We start from the raw sequence: 24,127 nt of genomic DNA, 5'->3' as shown, positions 1-24,127 counted from the left end.
TCTCTTATTGGATTTCTCAGGGGACATTATGTGTTTTGTAGTTACGATCATAAGCTAGTCCAGGAAATGAGCCTCGGATGAGATGGCAAGCTTTTTCCTTGAGCATCGTCAATTCTGAAACTCAATTTATTCGGGGCAAGTCGCGCACATGCCTTGCTGGAGGTTGCGGAGGTTGCGGTGGATGCAATGAGCACTTGCAGTATAATACGTTCAGAAAAAGAGCAATGTTTGGCGTTCAAGAACAACTGATCCTGACCAACCTGATGTTGCACAAGATGGGCTCCCCGTTAGTGGTCTTTGGATGACTGTGATTGTACAAGGAGCACAAGGAGTGTGCCATTAGTACACCCAATTAAGTCGTATCCAGTCAATTATGTATGAAACCGGGCATGCCGGGATCAAAATTTGGCAGGCATGAGCTCAAGTCGTAGTCGGCAGAAGCATTCATCATGATGAGATTTTGGTGTAAGGATTGATTGTAGATGTTTACTCGTTTTCGGCTATGATATAGTAGGAGCAAGAAAAATTGATTGGTTTAGCAGAAGCGCTAAATATCAGATATCATGAAGGATAAAGTTTCTTGGGCTCTAAGAGATCTTCATCGTATCACATTATAGGAATTGAGGCGTGATTTTCAACTATGACGATACCGATCAGCCTAACACGAAGATCAGTAACAAGTACACAAAGTCACAGTATAGCTAGAATTAGTGATCGATTAATCGTTGTCAATGAGGATTAAATCAGTCGAGCTTTACCGGATGCAATACCAGAACTCATTTTTTCTAGTCTCTTCGGAGACATTGAACGAAAGTTGGAATAGTGATCTCTCCCCATGTTAGAATGAAGAGTGGAGAAATCAAGAAACCGGAAAGCCAAGATCTTATTGAAAACTTGATGAACTTTTGGAGTACTTAAGTTCTACTTGTCCTGCTCTTAGCCTAAATGGTAGAAGGATTCCGATTCCGTGAACCAGAGGCAATGCAGTAATGTCAGATTGGTTTTCCATCTAACCAACGAGTATAGAAATCCAACGATTCCTGTGGCTTGTATTGAGGGACCGTATGCCCCGCTCACTGCACCGATGACTAGACAGTCATTATTAGCATCCGACAAGGAGATGACTAGTACAACGAGCGGCGCATGTGCAACTTAAAAGCAAAACAAAGATTATTATCTACGGTATCAACTATCAAAAGGTCAGGATTTGTGAATATAAACTTCAAACATCTCATTTCCAAGCATTGTACAAAATTAGTTCTTTAAGGATAAATTGAGCTTTTCTCTAGGATTCAGACACAGACAATTTTGTTTTTTGTCCTAGACATTGAGGTAGAACTTTTGACATTGTTGTGTATCCTGTCACATCTTTTATCCATGGAGATTAAGTAAATATTATCAGCATTACTCTATCACGTTGGGCAACATTCATGTTTGTTTTGATGGAGAAACCAAAATATGCAGAAAACGGCACACTCGTCGTGATCTTGTTCTATCATTGGTTCCTGACCTTGATAGTAAGTAATGTGAGGTTGTGGTCATACCCTTGCAGATACCTGAAACAAGTTGGAAAAAGCTCGTATGCTTAGAGCGGCATAGCTTAATCACCAACAATGGCATTGTATTGTAATTTGAATTTGTGGATGCACTGAAGAAGCGACTGAAAATGGAAAAAGCAGAGGATTTATACATCACTCTGCCAATGAGAGAGCGATTTAGACATCTCTATTCTTTCACCCTGAGTACTAGTTAGATCATACCTTGGAGGCGCGAAGTATTGCTGCAAAACATGAGATGCAGCAAGAACTCAACCGGCGACTTGCTCGTTGGAGATCCACAACCTCCATTCATCGACAATTTTGTTTCCAAGTGACCTGGTCCACTCTTGACTGCCGGTGTAAGGTACGACTGAATCATGATCTCCACTGAGAGCAGACAAAGAATGTCAATTAACGACGATTAAATGAAAAAGACGCAACCATTATCTAAAGAATGTGGTAAGGAATTTGTTGGACATCACCACACAACCGGTTATGCATCTAAACAGCATCAGATAGGTCAACTGACAAGTTAAAGTTGCATCAACCTTAAGATCTTAAGAATGTTTAGGATGGCAAGAAAAAAGATGTCTCAGCAATGCAGAGGGCATGAATATCACATATCTCACCTGTACACGAGTGCCCTGTATCCCTCAGAAATCCAACTTTTGGGATACAGGATCATACTTCCAGTATTAATGTCATATTTTCTCCTCACTCTAGAGGCGTATATTGCCGAAGGACCCGCCACACTTGCCTATTACATATCACACAAGCAAATGCCTGATCGAATAACTAGAAGCTCGACATTTCAGTAGCAAACAAGAGCAAATAATTCTGCATATTACCAGCGCTGCGTGGATTGCTTCCCAAACTGCTTCGTCATTCAACCATGTGGTTGCGAAATCATCATTCTGCAAACTCACAAGTGAGAACATTATGGTATGTAATAGAATACTAATGCTTGACTAATCTCGATGAGAGAATGAGAAGTCCGAATGGCGCACAATGCATGGGATGTGAAATGTGTTTCCTGCTTGCAGACTCGATGTGACCATGTTCTCTTTTTCTGATAGCCAAAGAGGTGAATCGCAACCGAACATTCTTTTTCTAGTGTCAAGAGGCTTTTCAGTCACCCCCAACTGATGGAGGCTGAAAGGCAGACTCCTGACCTTGTCATCTGGGTAACGGTATCACGGCTCGAGAATATTGTGCCTATTTAAACCTGTCAGAACCTAGAAAGTGGTGGGAAAAAGTTGTCAATTTACCGACCAAATCCCACTTGCAAATCTATTGGTGGGTAGTATCAGTTCTATTGCTTTTAAAGCTAATAACCATGATTAAAATTACTGAGAAAGGGACACCGTCGCACTGCCAAGGCCTTGAGAATACTCTTGAGGCATCGATCATTTGGGGGGTCATAAAACTTCCCTTTACGTGTTGCCTGCCAATCCTGACGAACCAAGTGCAAGCTCCTGCTAAATATAATTAGTGCTAGCTTCCTGGTTTAACCGACCTCAAAGATGTCGCTTGAGATCAGGGCCATGCTGAAGAAGAAAGGCATAAGGCCGTTGCCATCGTGGTCATCATCTGCAATAGCATTTCCAATGAGGTAACCGTGCAGCAAGGTTCGTATAAAAAGTACTGTTAGTCAGAGCCATCATCATGGAATTGGGTATTGCCCAAGTCTCGCAGCAGAGGATGAGGAGAGGAGATCCATATCTTGAAATTGATAAGAGGCTTTTCGCCTTTTTTAATTCCTGAAAGAGAAGTTCATTGGCAATTACTGACAGAACTCGACAGATGAACCTGGAATTTTGTTTGAGTCCACCACACCTTTTACTTCTTTGGAGGCAAGAGTTGGCACATAAACTCTGGCGTACGATTCTCCTGATGTATAGAATGGATTTGAGAGGTACTCTGGATAGAGCTCGAACCACTGAATCCAAAAAACAAATAATTCAGCGGCTTGATATTATGAGATTAAGATGAGTGCTTCTATACAGTGGCTTATTAGCAGCTGCTCTACCACAATTCCACTTATTCCATTCCTGTTAAGGAGGGCCTTGGATGGTTACCTTGAGAAGAGAGACATGCGTATCGGAGGCAGTTTGAAGGTCTCCCGTCACATAATTCTGTGGATCGTCAGAGTAGATAAAACCACTCCACATGGAGAATCCAAACAGATGATGTTGGAGACCTGAAAAATGAGCAAGAGCACTTCATTGTAAACCTCACAAAACAGGGAGTCATAAATTGTACTAGGCCAACATGCAATCCAGTAAATGAACAGAAAAGTTCACAGAACAGAACTGATTTTACAGACCTTTGACCAGCTGAAGGGATTTAGCTGAAGTATAGGCAAAGCTTCCTTTTGACTTTCCTGTTTGAAAATTGAATGGTCCTGCAAGTAGGTAATGGACATGAAAAATGGGACCTTACAACACGTGTGCGTGTGAAAGTTCGGTGCTTAATTCTAATACCATGTTCATAAACAAAACCGTCAAAGCTCGAGCAACCGGGTCCTCCGTTAAGCCCCAGTACTACAGGGTCCTTGCTAGGATTCCTTTCTGATGCACCTGAAAATGCCGGATTTAGAAATCTCTTAGTCAATTAAGCGAGCCTGAGATCAAAATGACGGTTAGGACTGTTAAAATATATGTCTCGAGTTTTGAGTTCGAACGAAATCCGACGATGTATTGTGTGGATGCTCCAGCACGTGAAAGAACGAAAAAAAGATTGGCACATATATTTGCTAGTGGATATGTGTTCACGTGAAAGGATGAGAAAAGGGAAAAGTGCAATCTTTGACTTTGACCAAATAATGAGGATATTTTGTTCAAAGTGGACTCCTTGAAGATAACGACAATGAAAGAAATAAAGAAGAAGAAAAGATAAGATTTGCTTTCTTGTTATTGAAAAAGTTGCGTGCGGGAGTAAGAAAGTCCAAGTTTGAGATTTTGTTGTAACTATCTTCACGGTGGAAATCTGCACATTCTTTGGTGGTGGGTTTAATATAAAATGCTTCTCAAGTTTGCTTTATAGATGACTTTTGGAAGAAGAGTCCTGAAGTGCCATTCATTGAGTGCTTTGCAAGGGTTTCCTTCGTGGGTTTTGTTCGTGGAATTACATCAAGAATTCAAGTGTCGAAGCCGATTAAATCTTGAGGTTAGATTTGTGTTAATTCCTTTGCGAGAATATCGCTAGGAATTGGGGGCTAAACACTGTGTGCGTTATTGGATGTAATTGGGGTTTGGGAAACACCGAGAGTGTTTGAGTTACTCGAGTGTGATTACGTAATCTCCGTGTATCGCTCGTTCTATAGTGGAATTCGTTGCTGCTCTCCCCGTGGACGTAGGTCTCTACGACCGAACCACGTACATCCGGTGTCCGATTTATTTTCTTGTTCTGTCTATTTATTGTTCGATCGCTTGTTCCGTGCAACAATTGGTATCAGAGCCAGGCTTGTCGAGTTGAAGTGAATCGATGGCGACAAAAGAAGTAAAAGTGAAAATCGACAGATTTGAGGGGAAGGACTTTGGTTTCCGGAAGATGCAGATTGAGGATTATCTATATCAGATGAAGTCGCACTTGCCCCTATCCGGGGAGAAACCAGAGACGATGAAGCAAGCCGATTGGGAATTGCTGGATAGACGAGCGCCGGGTGTTATTCGGCTGACATTGGCTCGTAACGTCGCGTTTAATATCGTTAAAGAGAAGACCACCGCGGGTTTGATGAAAGCCCTGTCGGATATGTACGAGAAGCCCTCTGCGATCAACAAGGTCTATTTGATGCGGCGTCTATTTAATTTGAAGATGAGCGAAGGTGCGTCATTTACTAATCATATCAATGAATTCAATGTGATCGTTAGTCAATTGAGTTCAGTTGATATTGACTTTGAAGATGAGGTATGTGCTTTGATTCTATTATCCTCATTGCCCGATAGCTGGAATACTACCATTATCGCTGTTAGTAATTCCTCTAGGTCAACAAGTTTGACGTTTGATGGTATTCGAGATTTGATTTTAAGTGAGGACATCCGTAGAAGAGAATCTGGCGAATATGTATCTACCGCTTTAGTAGGTGAAAATAGAGGAAGGACTGATACTCGTGGTAGTAAAAGTAGTATGAACTCGAATAGACGAAGTCAATCTAGGACTGGTGGTGCTGTCTGTTGGAATTGTGGCAAGAGAGGGCATCTTAGAAGGAATTGCTTAAAGCTGAAAAATGAGAAAGGTAAGGAAATTAGAGTTGAATCTGCGGATGATATTGCACCCGTAGCAGAAAATTCTGATGGTGTCGATAGTGTCTTGTCTCACATCGAGAATTCGTCATTTGACGGATGGATTATGGATTCTGGTTGTTCTTTTCATGCTACACCAAATAGAAACTGGTTTGCTACTTATCGGTGCACGGATAGTAGTAAAGTGCGGTTGGGGAACAATGCTGAATGCGATGTTGTGGGTGTTGGTGATATTAAAATCAGGATGCATGATGGTATTGTGAGGACGTTGACCGGAGTAAGACACGTTCCGGAATTGAAAAAGAACTTAATTTCATTGGGTGCCCTAGATTCAGTTGGATGCGGGTATTCTTCACAAGGTGGAGTTCTAAAGATTGTTCGAGGTGCCCTGGTGATAATGAAAGGAATCAAGCATAGTGGCCTGTATGAACTTCAAGGTGAGACATTGACGGGTTTCACTTCGGAGACGTCGACATCCGTTCGAGAGTCTAACAACCGCTCGAGGAAGACCTTGGTGTCTGTGCCGGTGCACAAGTTTGATGTTGTTGTCGAGAATACGTGGTCAAGAGCTTTGATCGAAACGGAGACTAGTAAGTTGATCAAGCATGTGCGAACCGACAAGAGCATGGAGTTTTGCTCAAAGCTGGTAAATAAATTCTGCATGATAAATGGCATAGTGAAACACCGCACTAGTGCCAGTAAACCACAACAGTTTGCAGAATTGATGAGCAGAACATTACTAGAGATGACTCGTAAAATGATCTCTAGTGCTGGTATGGCTAGAAGAGTTCTAGCGGATGCGCTTAGTATGGTGAGCTACCTGGTGAACGGATCTCCATCGATTGCGATCGGATTTCGGACTCCTGAAGAAGTGTGGTCGAGTAACGTTGCTGATTATTCTACTTTTAGAATGTTTGGTTGCCCGTGTTATTATCGAGTAAGTGATGGTAAGCTTGATGTGAGGGCAAGGTGCATATTCCATGGCTATGCACGAGGTGAGCGGGGCTATCGGTTGTGGTGCTCGAATATAAATTCACCTGTTTGCAACAGAAAAGTTACCTTTGACGAGTCTCCGGACTTCGGGGGTAGGAGTGTTTGTGGCGGTATAAATACGGATCTAAACGGTGTTCAGCTTGAGGTGGAGTTGCAACCAGAAACTCCCGAGGAAGCGAGTACTAGCGTGATAATCGACACAGATGGTGCTTGTAGCGAGGTGGAGCCCGTAGAGCCAACGGTTGCTGAATCTGCTGATATTGATAAGGTACGTGTTCGATCTCCCGACAGATATGGATGCAACGGTGGTTTTGCTTTATCTGCGATTAAGGAGCTTGTGTCAGAATGTCCTTGTAGAGCAGTTAAAGGTGCATGTTCGGTTGGTATTCTGATGAGGTCCACGATTACGGCGAAGTTCAAGCGCGGCTTGGACTTGGATGATATCTCTGGCGGTTGAGCCCATTGGGGCTGTTGGGAGAGTAGTTGCGATGATGTTTGGATTATCGGCGAAGCGATTGAGACTTGGCTCAAACGTCGAGCCAAGGTGGAGATTATTAAAATATATGTCTCGAGTTTTGAGTTTGAACGAAATCCGACGATGTATTGTGTGGATGCTCCAGCACGTGAAAGAACGAAAAAAAGATTGGCACATATATTTGCTAGTGGATATGTGTTCACGTGAAAGGATGAGAAAAGGGAAAAGTGCAATCTTTGACTTTGACCAAATAATGAGGATATTTTGTTCAAAGTGGACTCCTTGAAGATAACGACAATGAAAGAAATAAAGAAGAAGAAAAGATAAGATTTGCTTTCTTGTTGTTGAAAAAGTTGCGTGCAGGAATAAGAAAGTCCAAGTTTGAGATTTTGTTGTAACTATCTTCACGGTGGAAATCTGCACATTCTTTGGTGGTGGGTTTAATATAAAATGCTTCTCAAGTTTGCTTTATAGATGACTTTTGGAAGAAGAGTCCCGAAGTGCCATTCATTGAGTGCTTTGCAAGGGTTTCCTTCGTGGGTTTTGTTCGTGGAATTACATCAAGAATTCAAGTGTCGAAGCCGATTAAATCTTGAGGTTAGATTTGTGTTAATTCCTTTGCGAGAATATCGCTAGGAATTGGGGGCTAAACACTGTGTGCGTTATTGGATGTAATTGGGGTTTGGGAAACACCGAGAGTGTTTGAGTTACTCGAGTGTGATTCTGTAATCTCCGTGTATCGCTCGTTCTATAGTGGAATTCGTTGCTGCTCTCCCCGTGGACGTAGGTCTCTACGACCGAACCACGTACATCTGGTGTCTGATTTATTTTCTTGTTCTGTCTATTTATTGTTCGATCGCTTGTTCCGCGCAACAAGGACAATGGTGGAATATGTACCCTGCATAGTGATTAGAGGGTAAAGTGCCATCAAACCCCGGTACGTGAGTAATGAGGGATTCATCTGGAGCTGCTCCAACAGCTAAAACAGTCAAAGCCAGGCCTAGCATTACACCATAAGTGAACCTGAAGACTGTCATCATTCAGGAGAGATAATAGAAGTTCTGTGACTTCAACCGTACCATGTGTTGTTACTGATTAATGCAGACGAGACTGGGTGTCAAGGAGGTGATAAGATATATAACGTCGTTTGTGCTAGGAGGCGAGCGGAAGAGAATGACCGAAACACGGGGACATCCATTACGGTTCATAAGACATGTAGACAGGAAAATGGAAGGTGAAAGAGACAAACCGAAGAGACATATAAATGCTTTACGCCATCATTGACTAAAGGAATCCAACGATGTGGACGAGATAAACTGGTGAAAACAATGCGAGAAGAGACAGATATAAGAGTGGTTGGAGATGCTCCGCGCAGTCATTGGCCTTAGTCCCAGAGAAAAGCTCAATTTATCCGCCCAATCATCTTGCTTGGTCGGTACCGGCAGATTGACTCTCCCGCGCAAGCTCATTGACTGGCAAACCACAAAGGACCTTGGCGGCTGTGTTTCGCTCGAATGGTTACAAATGGCTTACACAAGTGCGCATACGACCTCCACTCTCGATATCCGTGCATTTTTTGCCTCAGCTAGTTTTAGCCGCGAGAGGGCCGCACCACTGAACACGAACCGATTCAGTGTGAAATTTACTCCATGATGGAGTAGAGGCCAATGAGTTAGCACCGGCCCCTTCACTGGGATTAGAGAGGACAACTCGAAATATGGCAAGCCTACTTCATGGATTCTGCTCCAACATGCGGTAGACCACGAAGTCGTGAATGTCGCCATGGTGCACATGTCGCCTAACTTGTGAGTAAAGCGCAGGCCAATCACAAGTCCCCTGCACTCGAACATGTTCGCTTGAATCACCACTAGCGGATTGCCGGCCAGTCCCAGCGGGAACTCAAACAGACGGCCGAGCAGGTCCACATCCAACTCTCCCTGGAGGAGCTGGTCAAGATGACCATTCACTTCGGTGCGCACAAGTTCTACTCCTTGTCGTTACAGTCGATAAAGAGCCCTTCTTTGACGAACCAACCAGCTAGAGGGTAGAAGATTGCTAGGGCATCAGGAGGTGACCCTCAGATGAGATAGCAAGCTTTTCCTTGGGCATCGTCATTCCAGCACTGGATTTATTCGGGTAAAGTCGCGCACATGCCTCACTGGAGGTTGCGCCAGATGCGATGAGCACTAGCAGTAAACTTCTTTCAGAAATAGAGCAATGTTGACGTTTAATGACAACTGATCCTGACCAATCTGACGTTGCACGAACTAGGCTCACTGCTCGTGGTATTTCCTTTGGATGACCGTGATTGTACAAGGAGCACAAAGGGAGTGTGCCATTAGCATACCCAATTAAGTGTCATATCCTATCGGCTAAGTATGAAACCGGGCATGCCAGGATTAGAATTCAGCAGGCATAAGCTCAAGTGTTAATTGAGCAGAAGCATTCAGCATGATCAGATTTTGGTGTAAGGCTTGATTATGGATGTTTACTTGTTTTCAGCCATGGTAGGAAGAAGAATTGATCGGTGTCGCGGAAGTACTACGCCTCAGATGCATAAAGGATAAAGGGTTTTGGATTCTAAGAGATCCTCATCGTATTGCATTACAAGAATTGAGGCTTGATTTTGAACTATGATGATACCAATCAGCCTAACATGGAGATCAGAACAAGTGCAAGAAGTCACAGTATAGCCAGAAATCATGATTGGTTAGTCGTTGTTGATGAGGATTACATCAGTCGAACTTTACCGGATGCAATACCAGAACTCATTTCTTCTAGTCTCTTCGTAGACATTGACCAAAAGTTGGATTACTGATCTCTCCCCATGTTAGAATGTAGACCAAATTCAAGTTGGTTGTGTTAAGAACAGTGGAGAAATAAAGAAACCGTAAGGCCAGGATCTTATTGAAACTTGATGGACTTTTGGAGTACATAAGTTCTATTTGTCCTGCACTTAGCCTAAATGGTAGAAGGATTCCGATTCCGTGAACCAGAGGCAATGCAGTAACGTCAGATTGGTTTTTCATCTAACCAACGAGTATAGAAGTCCAACGATTCCTGCGGCTTGTATTGAGGGACCATATGCCCGGCTCCCTGCACCCATTGACAAGATGGTTATCGTTAGCATCAGACAAGGAGATGACTTGTGCAACGAGCAGCGCATGTGCAAGTAGAAATAGATCAGCTTGAGTGCATTCCAGTAAAACAAAGAGCAGAAATTGTTTCTGAGCGTTAAAAGAGAAAGGAACGTTATTATCTTCGGTATCAACTGTCAAAAGGTCAGGATTTGTGAATTCGAACTTCAAACATCTCATTTCCAAACATCAAATCAAATTAGTTCATCAAGGATAAATTGAGCTTTCCTCTAGGATTCAGACACAGACAACATTTTATTTTTTTCATTTTTTTTGTCCTAGACACTGATGAAGTAACATCTTTTACCCATAGAGATTAAGTACATATTATCAGCATTACTCTATCGCGTTGTTCAACATTCCAGTTTGTTTTCGACGGAGCAACCAAAGTATGCAGAAAACAGCACACTCGCCATGACCTTGTTCCAGTCTTTTCGTGCAACGAATTGTCAATCTTAGCATATGATTGGTAAGAAAGTTTATTGGTTCCTGACCTTGATAGTTAGAAAGGTGAGGTTGTGGTCATACCCTTGCAGATACCTGAAACAAGTTGGCGCGGAATGTATGCTTAGAGCAGTATAGCGTAATGACCCGCAATGGCATTGCACAGCAATTTGAATTTGTCGATGCACTTAAAAGCGACTGAAAATGGAAAAAAAAACAAAGGATTTGTATGTCACTCTGCCGATGAGAGAGCGATTTAGACGTCTCTACTCTTTCACCATGAGTACTAGTCAGTAAGATCATACCTTGCAGGCGCTAAGTATTGCTGCAAAACATGAGATGAAGTAAGAACTCACCCGGCGACTTGCTCGTTGGAGATCCACGATCTCCATTCATCGACAATTTTGTATCCAAGTGACCTGGTCCACGCTTGAGTGCCGGTGTAAGGTACGACTGAATCATGATCTCCACTGAGAGCAGACAAAGAACATCAATTAACAACAATTAAACGAAAAAGACGGGACCATCATCTAAAGAATGTGGTAAGGAATTGTTGGACATCACTACACGACCTATTATGCATCTAAACAGCATCAGAATGTTTAGGATGGCAAGAAGAGATGTCTCAGGGATGCAAAGCCGCATGAATATCACATATCTCACCTGAATATGAGCGCCCTGTATCCCTCAGAAATCAAACTTTTATGATACGGGATCATACTTCCTGTATCAATGGTATAATTTAACCTCACTCTAGTGGCGCATATCTCCCAAGGACCCGCCACGCTCGCCTATCGCATATAAAATAAGCAAATGCCAGATTAAATAACTAGAAGCTCGACATTTCTGTGGCAGACAAGAGCAAATGATTCAACATATTACCGGTGCTGCGTGGATTGCTTCCCGAACTGCTTCGTCATTTAACCATGCGGTTGCAAAATCATCATTCTGCAAACACAACTGAGAACATTATGGAAGGAAGTATAATACTAATGCTTGACTTATGTCGAGAGGAGAATGAGGATGGCTTGGGTCTCCGCTGACGGGCATTCGGACTCGCACTATCAGTCTTGCTAACTTAATGTTTAATCCAAGCCTCCATTTTTCATCTTAAATATAACCAATCAAGCATAGCGACTGAGATTGAAGATTCTAGCTTTCTCAGAAAGTACTAAAATAGTCGCCCTGCTTACTTTTATGTTGTCCTGGAATTTTATTTGTCACCACAATGTGAGAATGGAAAGGCGATAGAAATCTGATCATGCACACTAAAAAGTCCGAATCACTCACAATGCATGGGATGTGAAATGCTTTCGCCTGTTGGAGACTCGATGTGACCGTGTTCTCTTGTTCTGATAGCCAAAGTTGTGAACCATAACCAAACATTCTTTTTCTTGTGTAGAGAGGCTTCTCAGTCACCCCCAACTGACGGAGGCCAAAAGGCAGACTCATTGCCTTGCTGTCCGGGTAACGGTAGCACGGCTCGAGAATGTCGTACATATTTAAACCTGTCAGAGCCTGGAAAGTAGCGGGAAAAAAAAACGTCAATTTACCCATGCGAATCCCACTTGCAAATCTATTTGTGGTTGGTATCAGTTCTATTGGTTTGAAAGCTGATAAACATGTTCCAAATTACTGAGAAAGGGACACCGTCGCACCGCGTACGCCTTGAGAATGTTCTTGCGGCATCGGTCATTTGGGGGGTCATAGAACTTCCCTTTACATGTAGCCTGACAATCCTGCAGAATCAATTGTAAGCTCCTGCTAAACATACTTGTGGGACTTTTATGATAGCACATGTCCCCTAGTTAGTGCTAGCTTTCCTGTTTAACTGACCTCAAAGATGTCCATCGAGATCAGCGCCATACCGAAGATGAAAGGCACGTAGCCATTGCCATCATATTCGTCATCTGCAATCCCATTACCAATGAGGTAACCCTGCAGTAAGGTACATTTTTTCCACAGTCAAAAAGTTCAGACAGTCAAAGCTATCACCATGGAATTGGGTATACCCCAAGTCTTTCAGCAGAGATGAGAAGAAGAGAGATACCTTGAAATTGATATGAGGCTTTTCACCTTGTTTAATTCCTGAAAGAAAATTTCATTTGCAATTACCAACAAAACATCGACAGATGAACCTGGAATTTGTTTGAGTTCACCATACCTTTTACTACTTTGGAGGCAAGAGTCGGAACATAAACTCCAGCATACGACTCTCCTGATATATAGAATGGATTCGAAAGGAATTCTGGATAGAGCTCGAACCACTGAATCCAAAAAACGAATAATTAGCAGCTGCTCTACCGCTATCCTGTTTATTCAGTTCCTGTAAATTAACCTGCTGGGTTAAGCCTAACATATTCAGATTCGTGCAGGACCTGTTACCTCGAGAAGAAAGGCGTGCGTATCGGAGGCAGTTTGAAGGTCTCCCGTCACATAATTCCGTGGATCTTCAGAGTATGATAAACCCACTCCACATGGAGAATCCAAATAGATAGTGTTGGAGACCTGCAAAATGAGCAAGGGCACTTCATTGTAGTCCTCACAAAACAAGGAGTTATAAATTATACTACACCGACATTCAATCCAGTAAGTGAATGGAAAAGATCACAGAACAGAAATGATTTTACAGACCTTAGACCAGCTGAAGGGATTGAGCTGAAGTATAGGCAAGCTTCCATTTGACTCTCCCGCTTGAAAATTAAATGGTCCTGCATATAGGCATGGGCATGAAAATGGGACCTCACAACATGTGACCGTGAAAACATCATCATCTCGGTTCAGTGCTTAATTCGAATACCATGTTCATAAACAAAACCGTCGAAGCTGGAGCAACCGGGTCCTCCGTTAAGCCACAGTACTACGGGGTCCTTGCTAGGATTCCTTTCAGACACAATGAAATAGTAGAACAAATTCTTCTTTCCAGGATTCCCCTCTATGGCCACATACCTGCAGATACCGAACCCAGAATTGTCTTAGTCAACTAAACAAGCCTGAGATCGAAACGACGGTTAGGAAAATGGTGGAATATGTACCCTGCATGATGATTAGAGGGTAAAGTGCCATCAAAGCCCGGTACATGAGTAATGAGGGATTCATCAGGAGCCGCTCCGACAGCTAAAACAGTCAAAACCAAGCCTAGTATTACACCAGAAGTGAAACTGAAGACCGTCATAATTCCGAACAGATCATCAAAAGTTCTCCGATTACGATCGTACCCTGTATTGTTACAAATCTTATATAGACGAGAAAGGGTGGCGAGGAGGTTTAGGCATATAATGACGTTTGTGCTCCGAGGCGAGCAGACGAGAATGACAGAAACACAAGGACGTCCATTACAGCAACATAAGACATGCAGAAAGGAAAAATTGGAGGGGAAAGAGACAAACCAGAAGGGACATTCAAATGCCTTTATGCAATCATTGACTAAAGAAATCCAATGCTGTGGACGAGATGAAATGGTGAGAACAATGAGAGAAGATACCAGACACAAGCAGTAAGGAGAAGAGACAAATGTAAAGAGTGGTTGAAGATTCTCTGTGCAATCATTGGCATTCCTCCTAGAGGATTAATTCAAGGTGGCCATGCCTGAGTTTGCATTCTAATCCTATGACCCTTAGACATTTTAGTCAGGTCTGTTCCATCCAGCACTACCAGAGAAAGATTGATGTGAGACCTCAACTTACAAGCCGAGCTACTCGAGCTTAAGCCGCTGAACACTTGTAATGTGTATTGGAATATATAAATATTAAATCTCGCCTTCTTCTATAAGCTTAAGCTTTTAGAACAGTTAGTTGTGATCCCATCAAATCTTTCATGGTATCAGAGCAGGAAGTTCTGAGTTCAAATCTTTTCAGTCCCCTATTTGCCCCAATGAATATTTCCACGCTTAGTACTAGGCAAAAGACCAGACTAAGCGTGAGGGAGAGTATTGGAATATATAAATATTAAACCACTCCTTCTTTTATAAGCTTAAGTTTTTAGAGCAGTTGACTGTGGTCCCATAAAATCTTTCAATGTGATCGATTCAAATCTTAACGAGCTCGTGCGGACGTGAACATAACACCCATATGGCTCGATCTTCGCAACACTTCGCCTAATGCGAGAAACCCATAAATCCAATCGTTATAGGCTCACTTTCTATGTACATTCGAGATCAAATCGTCCTAAACGATATGTATAAAGAGTACTCTAACACGACATCATTTCGCATGATATACCGACACCCCATTTGTGTAACATCTGATGCGATTTGGAAACTGGATTTGCTGACAACCTGTGCCCCTAACGTAGGATAATCGAGCCGAATCGAGTTGAGCTATATCCAATCGGGCATATCGCGCAGTAAGGCTAGCTTGGAAGAATCCAAGCTCATCCGAGTTTGAGCATTAGACCGAGCAAAGCCTAACTGAGCGCGATGACACCAGTAGAGGATGATAAGGATTTCTAGACTTGCACCTTTCCACTCCAGAAAAGCCTTGTTTTTGAGTTTCCGCATGGAGACAGATGATTAGTTTCATTACAGTCAATACGTGAATTTGAAAAGGAGGAGATCTAGAAGAATATGGTCCAGTTCCCCTTTTATGGTGAACCCACCCATCCGGACCGGATCGGATATCTATTTTATTTCATGTTTTTTTAAAAATTTCCAAATACTAATTCCAGTTCTTTTCTCGCTCAGACTCAATCATGCTCGTCACTCACGCCTCTTGCTCTCACTTCTACGGTTTCAGTCATGCAGCGTTCATGCCCTTCTCGCGGCTCGATGCCTCTCGCTCATTGTAGCTTTGTTCGTGGAGATGATCATCATGTTTAGCTTATCACGAGCTTGTTCTACTCATGTAGTAATTTAGATCATATAATAGCACTTGCAGTTTTGCAGGGAAGAGGGAGAATAATAAGAGAAGACTTGGCATGAGCATGAACCCACTTGGGAATCGGACCGGACCGGTTGGATTGGTTCCCGTGTAGGTCCAAGACTAGGTAAACTGGTTCACGACATGTTGCTTTTTATTTATTAAACAGATAAATAAAATCAAAAATTTTAACATCAACGGAAAATGCTTTTCCGCCGAGAGAATGAAAGGCAAAGTAGACCTTCGGTCTACGATCAATCGCCCCTCTCCGATTCCATCTCCACCACGCATGCCCACCTTCGCAGTCTTCACCGAGCTCAGTTCTAAAATTAACAAACCGTAGCCGCCCCGGATCTGTTCCAAATAATCGCCGGGCACCTCGGGTCCAAACTAGATTAGGTCCCGTGGCCACGCATGTGCATACTATTCAACGACTGGGCCTAAAAGTTGGGTTTTTTTTCCAATTTAATTTTTCAAAAAAAAAATACGAAATTATTTTTAAAAAAAAATATTTACAAATTTGGGCCTCGCTCAGCAGTTGGGCTACCGAGCGAGTGCTTGTGTAACGACTCGACCCCCAATCCTCCTGAAAAATGTCAACGGAAAAGGAGTGAGAAAACTAGCAAGTCAGAGTTCTAAATCACTGACTAAATTGTGTAATGAAGTGAACAGATAACGGTGAACAACCAAATAAATTACTTGGCGTATCCATCTCATTCATCTCGAGTAGCGTTCATGTACTCACATGTGGGTGATGTTAATGCATATCATGTATTCGTACACTCATATTAACGTCTCGTTCCACTACAGAGATAAGTCCGGATCACACAGCAAGGTATTCCCATACACTCCATGGGGTATCATCAGGCACGAGGCCCATTCATTTGAACCTCACTCAATTTACTCTCATGAAATGCATGCTCATATGATGCAAAGTTTGATTTCTCAAAAACAAGTTATGTAACAACAATCGATTCACATGTTCAATTCTGGTATCTTTCTAGTTTGACCCCACTAGCACAATTTACTGTTAACTGGACTATCTACAGGACGTTAATCCAAGGTTGTTCTACCACTTCAACATTTCAAATGTAAGGTTTCTACCTGCTAAAGCTTACTAGAAGCTTCAATTCTTGTCATCCATCTACTGCTAGCTACACAAGTCCTATTGAAGTTTCCCTTTATACATTCTCCGGCTTCACTGAAAGCTTAAGAAAACAAACTACCTGCAGTTAGTCTCATTGATCATACGGTCGTCCCTTTGTCCACTGCCCCCAACTCGGCTCCTCGGCAACACCTCAACCTCCCCTGCACACGGAGGCCGGGCCTGACATACACGCAACAACTCCACGACATTTCCCACAACCGTCGACATCTCAACCAGACCAGCCTATCATCTATGCACCTCTACTTTATGGCAAAACAAAGTCAGTAACAACGATAGGACCCGATACGAAGTAATTCCTCGCACGACTCTATTGGAAGTTTCACTGAAATTACCCAACCTGCACACATCCACTCATCTTTCGGATGAGACCCGTAGGTCACCTCACCCACATTCAATTCACACATCCATTCAATCGTTTATTCCAGTTTCAGTCCCCCTACTCTAGCGCCGAAATCAGCTCAGACTTGGTCATCGTTCAATCTCAAAACCCAACACCCATTACACAATTTAGTAAATGGGTTAGAACTTGACTTGCCTTGGGTAAAGCCAGACTGTTGCACTTGAACCGCTAGTGGCCAGAAAGCCGACGACACTGGGTCGGCGACACAAGCTGCGGCAAAGAGAGGGACGTCGTTGCGGATCCGCCACAAGCTGGGGCTCACCCTCCTCAAGTTTCACTTCCTGGTTTGAAGCTCGGTGAAGATGGAATCAAGATTGTCAATGAAGTGAGCCCCAGCCGCCTTCCATCACTCTTCGTGTTGCGGCCACCGAAAGCGCAAGAGGGCTAGTGAAGATCGAGGAAGCGAGAAGCCACAATCGAGGGCAGGCCTTGTGAATTCGCCGTCATCGTATGGCGGTGTCGCCCATCCAAGAACGAGCAAAGGGACTGCTGGTTCAAGAACGAGCAGTTCCATGAGGTGTTGTCAAAGGAAGGGGATGAAGTAGAGGAAAAGAAGTTAGTGAGAAATCGTCTCTGGAGTGTGGGGTGTCGCAAGAAGAAAATAAAAAGAGAAGAAGGTGGCAGAGGTATGGGAAATTGACAGCACGTGGAGGACACGTAGGAGAAAAACAGAGTAGCGTGGGGGCTCAAATAAAAAGCCTTCACAGTTCGGTTGCGAACCGAATTCGCACTAGGACCAGTTTGATAACTAAGTTCATAAAATAAACCAACACCACCAATCACGAACATTGCGTCCACTTTTCTCATAGTCTCAAGATAATCCATCATGCCAAATATATAACCATTTTCCCAAAACTCATCCGTTTAATAATAATTGGAATCCAATAAATACCATTTCGCTTAATAAACCGGCCGCCAAAAATTCGGGACGTTACAGCTGGGCCTTGCCCCAACTGTCGAGCAAAGCGGGGCGGGGCCCAGCCCACTCGCTCAGCAGTTGAGCTGCCAAGAGAGCTGGGCCATTTTAAAATATTTTTTTTAAGTGTTTAATTATTTATACTTATAATATTTAGTTTATTTCATATTTTTTTAACACGTTTATATTTATCTTATTTATAATTTTTTTTTGTGAAGCTTATCTTTATAACATAATTAGCAATAATTAATATAAAAATTTATTAAGATTTATAATTAATAAATAATGTTGTAATTATGTAATTAATTAAAAATATTCATAAAATAAAATTGATAAGATATATGAAAAAAATGAGATTTTCATAATATATAACAATTGTCAACCGCAGTTACATCTACTAATGATGTCGTCCTCCTATATGACATCATGTTCTGCAAGCATGTCGTCTCTATTGTTCGGCGGGTCTAATATTGTACCGAGGAGAAAGACGAGAATCTGAATGAGTAGGACGTGTATATGACGAAGGCATATCATGTGAAAATATGCTGCGTCCGGACGCTACATATCCTACTGCAGGAGGGCATTGAAAAAAAGGAGAGAAATCGGATCGATATATATTAGCGTAACCGGTTGGAGTTTGCGGTAGTGGATTGTCGGGAAATTCAAAAGCGGATCTCTCGTGAGATGAACCAACAAACCGTGCGAACCCCACATTGAAATCTGGCTAGCCAAACCCGGGAGTGAACCCCCGGGGTGAAATCGTCGTATGATACTCCAAGGAGTAGAGAACGACATCACCATCTGGATGAACTCGAGTAGTCCTCCGGGTCCGTTGAATAGTCTCGGGTAGATTATCATCTTGCGTCCCAACGGGTGCTGCTATAGTTGCTGATTGGAGCGGTGGCATCATTGTTAGCCGGCTCTTCTCATTCTAGGCGTATAGCATTGCCCTAGTTATATTCCTTACAACCGCCTAGAACTAACGAGATGGATTGAAGTTATCTATGACATGTAAAATTTGTTCGACACCATCACCCTAGTAATGATATCAATTAACACAAGTTAAAAAATGACAATAAGTTATGTTACTAAAAAATAATTAATGAATTAAATTGAAAGTGTTTGCATGAACCGTTACACCCATTGTGGCCCTCGGAATAGAATTTCACCTCCGAGTATATCTACGATACCACTTCATATATCTTGAATGATAGTAAAGTGCCTCCATTGCAGGATCATCATTGACTATATAATCGATACGACGGTCCCACATATCAATCCACCATCCGTGCTTACCTACCCATTCCTTCCCAACTAACCTTAATTCAATATCATGCAAGGCCGTATGATCACGCAGACGAATAGGTATTGGCTGCTGCACACCGAAATAACGAAGTACTCGGTCCGGATAATGTCACTCAACTATCTAGTAACAGATGAGTGGGACACGAGCCCTCCAACCGTCTTATCTCCGCCGGCAGTAATATAGTAGAGCCTCCAGAATATCATCGAGGTAGGGCTCTCAAATAATATGGTATCGCAATAAAACATATCAAATTAAATCAATAATTAATTTATAAACTAACATTATATTAAATTCGTTGGTTGCTATCATTACTTACGTCTTCTGATCCCATTCTATCGAATTGGTAGCCCAAATATGGCAACGTATGTGTAGGGACCTCCGTTGTCGGTGGGCCTTGACTCCAGCTGCATAAACAAAAAAAAAATGAGATTTTCATATATTATACGCACTTGGAAGAATTAATGACTCACGAACTAAAAAAGAAATATATCACATACCGACTACCGAGAGGTACATTTTATAAAGGAAGACGGTCTACCGGGGATGGGGAGACACATCCGAAGCGCTTGCACGCTCAAATCTACAATACTTGTAGGGCACCCCTGATTTGATGCTTTGATGAATCGGTTGCACTGCATAGCTCCCGATACAACCACGCAAGCGCCGCTGAACCCCAACTATCTTGCGTAAGGCTGTTGAGATTCGTCGGTAATGGAAGAAACAAGAAACTAACATGTGCCCCTGATTTATCAGCAAAAAAACTTCCTCCAATCAAACGGAGAATGAATGTCCTAACATGTTGTACTATAATAACATCATCGGCATCTAGAGGAAGATCATCAAAATATTCTCTCAACCAGCCTAAGTTTATCTGTGTGCCATGCAAATTAGGTGGGCGAGTACCAAGTAAATCATTACAGAGAGTGTCCCAATTGAAATTAGTAGGGCCAAGAATCGCACGTCTATCAATAGGAAGCCCTGTTAGCACCACTATATCCTCAAACGTGATCGTGCATTCACCTTCCAGCATATGGAATGTGTGGGTCTTGGGCCTCCAACACTCAACCAACGTAGTAATCAAATGTCTGGAAATATCTTATCATATAAACTCCGTAAAATCACAAAGCTTAAAAATATGGGAGTATGCGTGGATCAAGCTCATCTTCGTGCAGCATCGATCGCCGACATCTAAATAGTACATTCTGATCCGACCGTGAAATGTGATATGAGCTGTTAGTAGCAATTTTGATATTGCTATTATGAATGACAAATGAACCGCTAAATTTCTCAATTACCTCAGCATTCCATATGGTCTCTAATCTATGTCGGGTCTGCCGTGTAAGTAGTGAATCATCCTAAGGTCCTGGCTGAATGTGAGTCCTCCGTGCCATAACTACAATTGTAATATTATCTCCGTCATTAAATTGACATATCTAATGTAGATATGGAACAGATGAGCGGAATAAATATCGCGCAACTATGATATTATAACATCACAACAAATTAATATATAAATGGTACACATTATTCGGAGGAACTGAATAAATATTGTACAAATTTGCATAATTAATAAAAAAAATCAGTATAGGTAATTTACATAATTCACACAAGTTTGCCAATCTGTGATCTATTCTTAGGTTGATCTGTGTGCACAAGTACTCTGCTTGTGCCCTGATTTTCCACATATCGCGCAATGGATACGGGAAGTGCTACTGCTCGGCATCCTCCAGTCCATCTCATTACATATCCGTAATGCACGAGACATTCCTTTCTGTCTAATGCGGCTCGGGTCCGGCATTAATGGCGGTGCGTCAAATTCAGACCCGTACTCAACACGCCCCAATGGATAAAACATATACCGATAGCACTGAAGGGTTTTATCCGGTGTGTACCACTCATCTACGTACACCTCATAATCAATTCTATATGCTTGACATGCTGCAATTACGTGGGAACATGAAATTTTAATCTCTTAAAATTTTTCACATGTGCACGCTCGCAGGTTTAGATGCACTATCTGTTTATGGCCCCTTGATCCTCTGTATCTATCATGTCCAGTTTTAACTTCGAACATCCCTTTATCAAAGTCGAAACATGTCACCTCAAACCTATTTGCACGTTGCCTGTTTTCCTTGAGCGTCCGACCCGCAAAATGTGTAAATACATGTTCTTGGTCCTTCTGCATCTTGTATATCGTTCTTCTCGTGTCAAAATAGTAGACCAACCGATAGAATATCTTATCCACCATAATTGTTATTGGCGGACCACGGTAATCCTTCAGCATGCCATTGATTGATTCAACTAAATTTATTGTCATCAATCCATATCTCATCCCTCCATCATAAGCATTCATCCATTTGTCCCTTAAAATCTGGTCATACCATGCAGCTGTGCATGCATCCATACCACTAATTTCGTTCATGATGCGATCAAACTTTCACAATTGATTCCCATAAGCTGTACATTACAAAAATAATCAATACTTCATTCTCAAATTTATGAACATGTATTTTCCTCAAATTTCAAAATTTACTTGCTGCCTCAATAAGGTCTTTACCTTCGGCATTTTTGAATTATTTATTGTAGTTGCTTACAAGTGTCGCGACCTAAAATTTAGGCTAACGGATTATCGGGTTAATTAAATCAACTAACCTAATTCGGACTCTTCCAAGCCCTATTAAATCGCAACTTAGGTTTATTCATGAGAAAATATTTAATCGGAGCCACCATTAATCATTTACGGTAGGTTGATTAGAAACCTAGATTATCTCTACAAACCAGAGAAAATGAGTCCGATGACTTGGTTACTCTAATTGAAAAATTAACACCCTTTCGGTACCAATTTCATGAAAAAACCTTTCCGATTGATTGATGTGAATTTGATGATTAATTGAAAAAATGTGACATGAGGACTATATATTATGCACCCGGATGATGATTTTTTTTTGTATTTTCGATAATAAAAGAAAACATTCAAAAGCCATCAAAAATCTAAACAAAAATGCATATAATATACCTTTTAATTTTTTATTTTTCCGAAAATCCTCTCATTACCAAATATCTGAGCTAGAGCGAGATTTTATCCGCTACATCCTCGAGGATTCGAGTCGGCATGCGGATATGTATATAGAAAAACAGCATCCCTTTCACCAAAGGGCAGAACACGAATTTCTATACTAAATCATCATTCCATTTCATAAGATCATGGACAAGGCGTGTGATTTATTTTTCCGACTGGTCTAAGTACATAGGGGAGCATATATTATGGGCATGTTTGTTTAAAAATGTGCAAATTTTATAACAAATCAAAACAAGCAAGCAAAACAAAAATAAAATAAAGATGAGTCAATTGAATTTTGAAATTTCGAAAATCCAAGAGGGGTGGCCAAAAATATGAGATTGGGAATCGACCGTTCCTCATCCAAAATTTGATTTTAATTTTTTGAGAAAATTATCCTTGATAATTTCCAAAATATTTCAAATAATTCTTAAAATTTTGGATAATCATCCAATTCGAACCAGACATTATCTATAAATCAAATATTATTGAGAAATCCACAAGATAAGTCCATTCAACCAGATAAAGAAATCCAACCAATTCAGTGATCATAAGATAGCAGCTCAAATCAAAGATTATCCAAGATAAAATCGGTCCTTATCCAACGCAGCCAACCACAAAGATTAGATAAAATCTAGTTCAACAATCTTTATCCATAACATGAGATGGTCATTAGATAATCGAAAATGCAACCAACCAGCGTAAAATCAAAGCAATGACCATCCATCCATAGAGCAATTCGGCCAAGAGAAACATGTGAGCCAAAAATTCAAATTTAATTCCCCCAAAAATTTTCATCTTTTCATTTAATTCGATTTAAACTTAGAAAATGGTCGAACAAATTTAATTTTTGAGGAAAGATATCATTCCAATTAAATTTCATCAACTTCTCGGGAGTATCACAAAACTTGACCGATTTCATGAACAAATTAAGGTTGATCAGAATTTTTTTCATCTCAATAATCCGATCCTTGGCTCTAGCACAAAAATTGGCAACAAAAAAAAAAGGTTTAACTTTCCACTTTTAATTGCGCATCAAATACGTTCATCAAATCATTAGAACGAATGTGCAAGTCTTCCAAGTAAAACAAGCACGAATCGCAATCAAAAGTAAAGGAATTTTACCTTTTCAATGCCAAATTTCCAGAGCACGTGCACTTGATGAAAACTGCCCAAAAACAGTCCCGCTTTGAGCCGATTCATCACCAAAACAGCCCAAATGATCTAACACAAGTGATAGAAAGATTAGAGCTTTAAATAATTGCAAAACAAGGGTCAATTGACCTCAAACCGGGGCTGAACAGTAGCTCCAAATCGGTCGGACAGCAGCTGGATTCCTCGGGCTGATTGAGCAACGCCGGGGGAGGACAACCGTGTCGGGGCTAAGATGGATCACGTGGCTGAATGGCGGAAGTGGACGGTGTCACGACGATTCAATAAGCTCGATAAAAAGGAATTCATAGTAGCAAAATCAAACTTCAATCGGAACGAGACGACAAGTAATTCGTGTAGAAAAGTGTAGTAATCGACCCTCAAACAACAAACAAAAGCCTGCACTTGATAGTCCATAAAAACGAGCTGAATAGCTACCG

At 41.7% G+C, this 24,127-nt stretch overlaps 1 protein-coding gene and 1 pseudogene across 1 annotated transcript; both read right to left on the bottom strand.

Moving 5' to 3' along the window:
- Positions 1 to 861: 861 nt before the first annotated feature.
- LOC115732397 lies at positions 862 to 8,286 on the bottom strand (annotated as a pseudogene).
- A 1,864-nt stretch (positions 8,287 to 10,150) lies between these two features.
- Positions 10,151 to 14,071, bottom strand: LOC115730675 (serine carboxypeptidase-like 20). The gene is made up of 14 exons (XM_030661284.2): positions 13,867 to 14,071; positions 13,632 to 13,780; positions 13,466 to 13,542; positions 13,217 to 13,339; positions 12,996 to 13,098; positions 12,882 to 12,919; positions 12,668 to 12,769; positions 12,490 to 12,570; positions 12,122 to 12,349; positions 11,714 to 11,779; positions 11,495 to 11,622; positions 11,188 to 11,301; positions 10,882 to 10,927; positions 10,151 to 10,346 (listed from the first exon to the last, which is right to left on the bottom strand). The coding sequence occupies exons 1-14, from the start codon at positions 14,004 to 14,006 to the stop codon at positions 10,263 to 10,265; spliced, it is 1,479 nt and encodes a 492-aa protein (XP_030517144.2). The 5' UTR covers positions 14,007 to 14,071; the 3' UTR covers positions 10,151 to 10,262.
- Positions 14,072 to 24,127: the final 10,056 nt, after the last annotated feature.

This window comes from Rhodamnia argentea, chromosome 5, assembly GCF_020921035.1.
Source record: "Rhodamnia argentea isolate NSW1041297 chromosome 5, ASM2092103v1, whole genome shotgun sequence".
Lineage (NCBI taxonomy): Eukaryota > Viridiplantae > Streptophyta > Magnoliopsida > Myrtales > Myrtaceae > Rhodamnia > Rhodamnia argentea.
Note: the sequence above shows the minus strand (reverse complement) of the source record. Positions and strands in the feature narration are given on the sequence as shown.

Coding starts and splice junctions, on each gene's coding strand:
- LOC115730675 (XM_030661284.2), bottom strand. CDS start 14,006: ATGACGGTCTTCAGTTTCACTTCTGGTGTAATACTAGGCTTGGTTTTG. Junction 12,350..12,489: donor ACATTCTCAAGGCGTACGCG/GTGCGACGGTGT, acceptor GCTACTTTCCAG/GCTCTGACAGGTTTAAATAT. Junction 10,347..10,881: donor TCACCTTTCTAACTATCAAG/GTCAGGAACCAA, acceptor CAATGGGTGCAG/GGAGCCGGGCATATGGTCCC.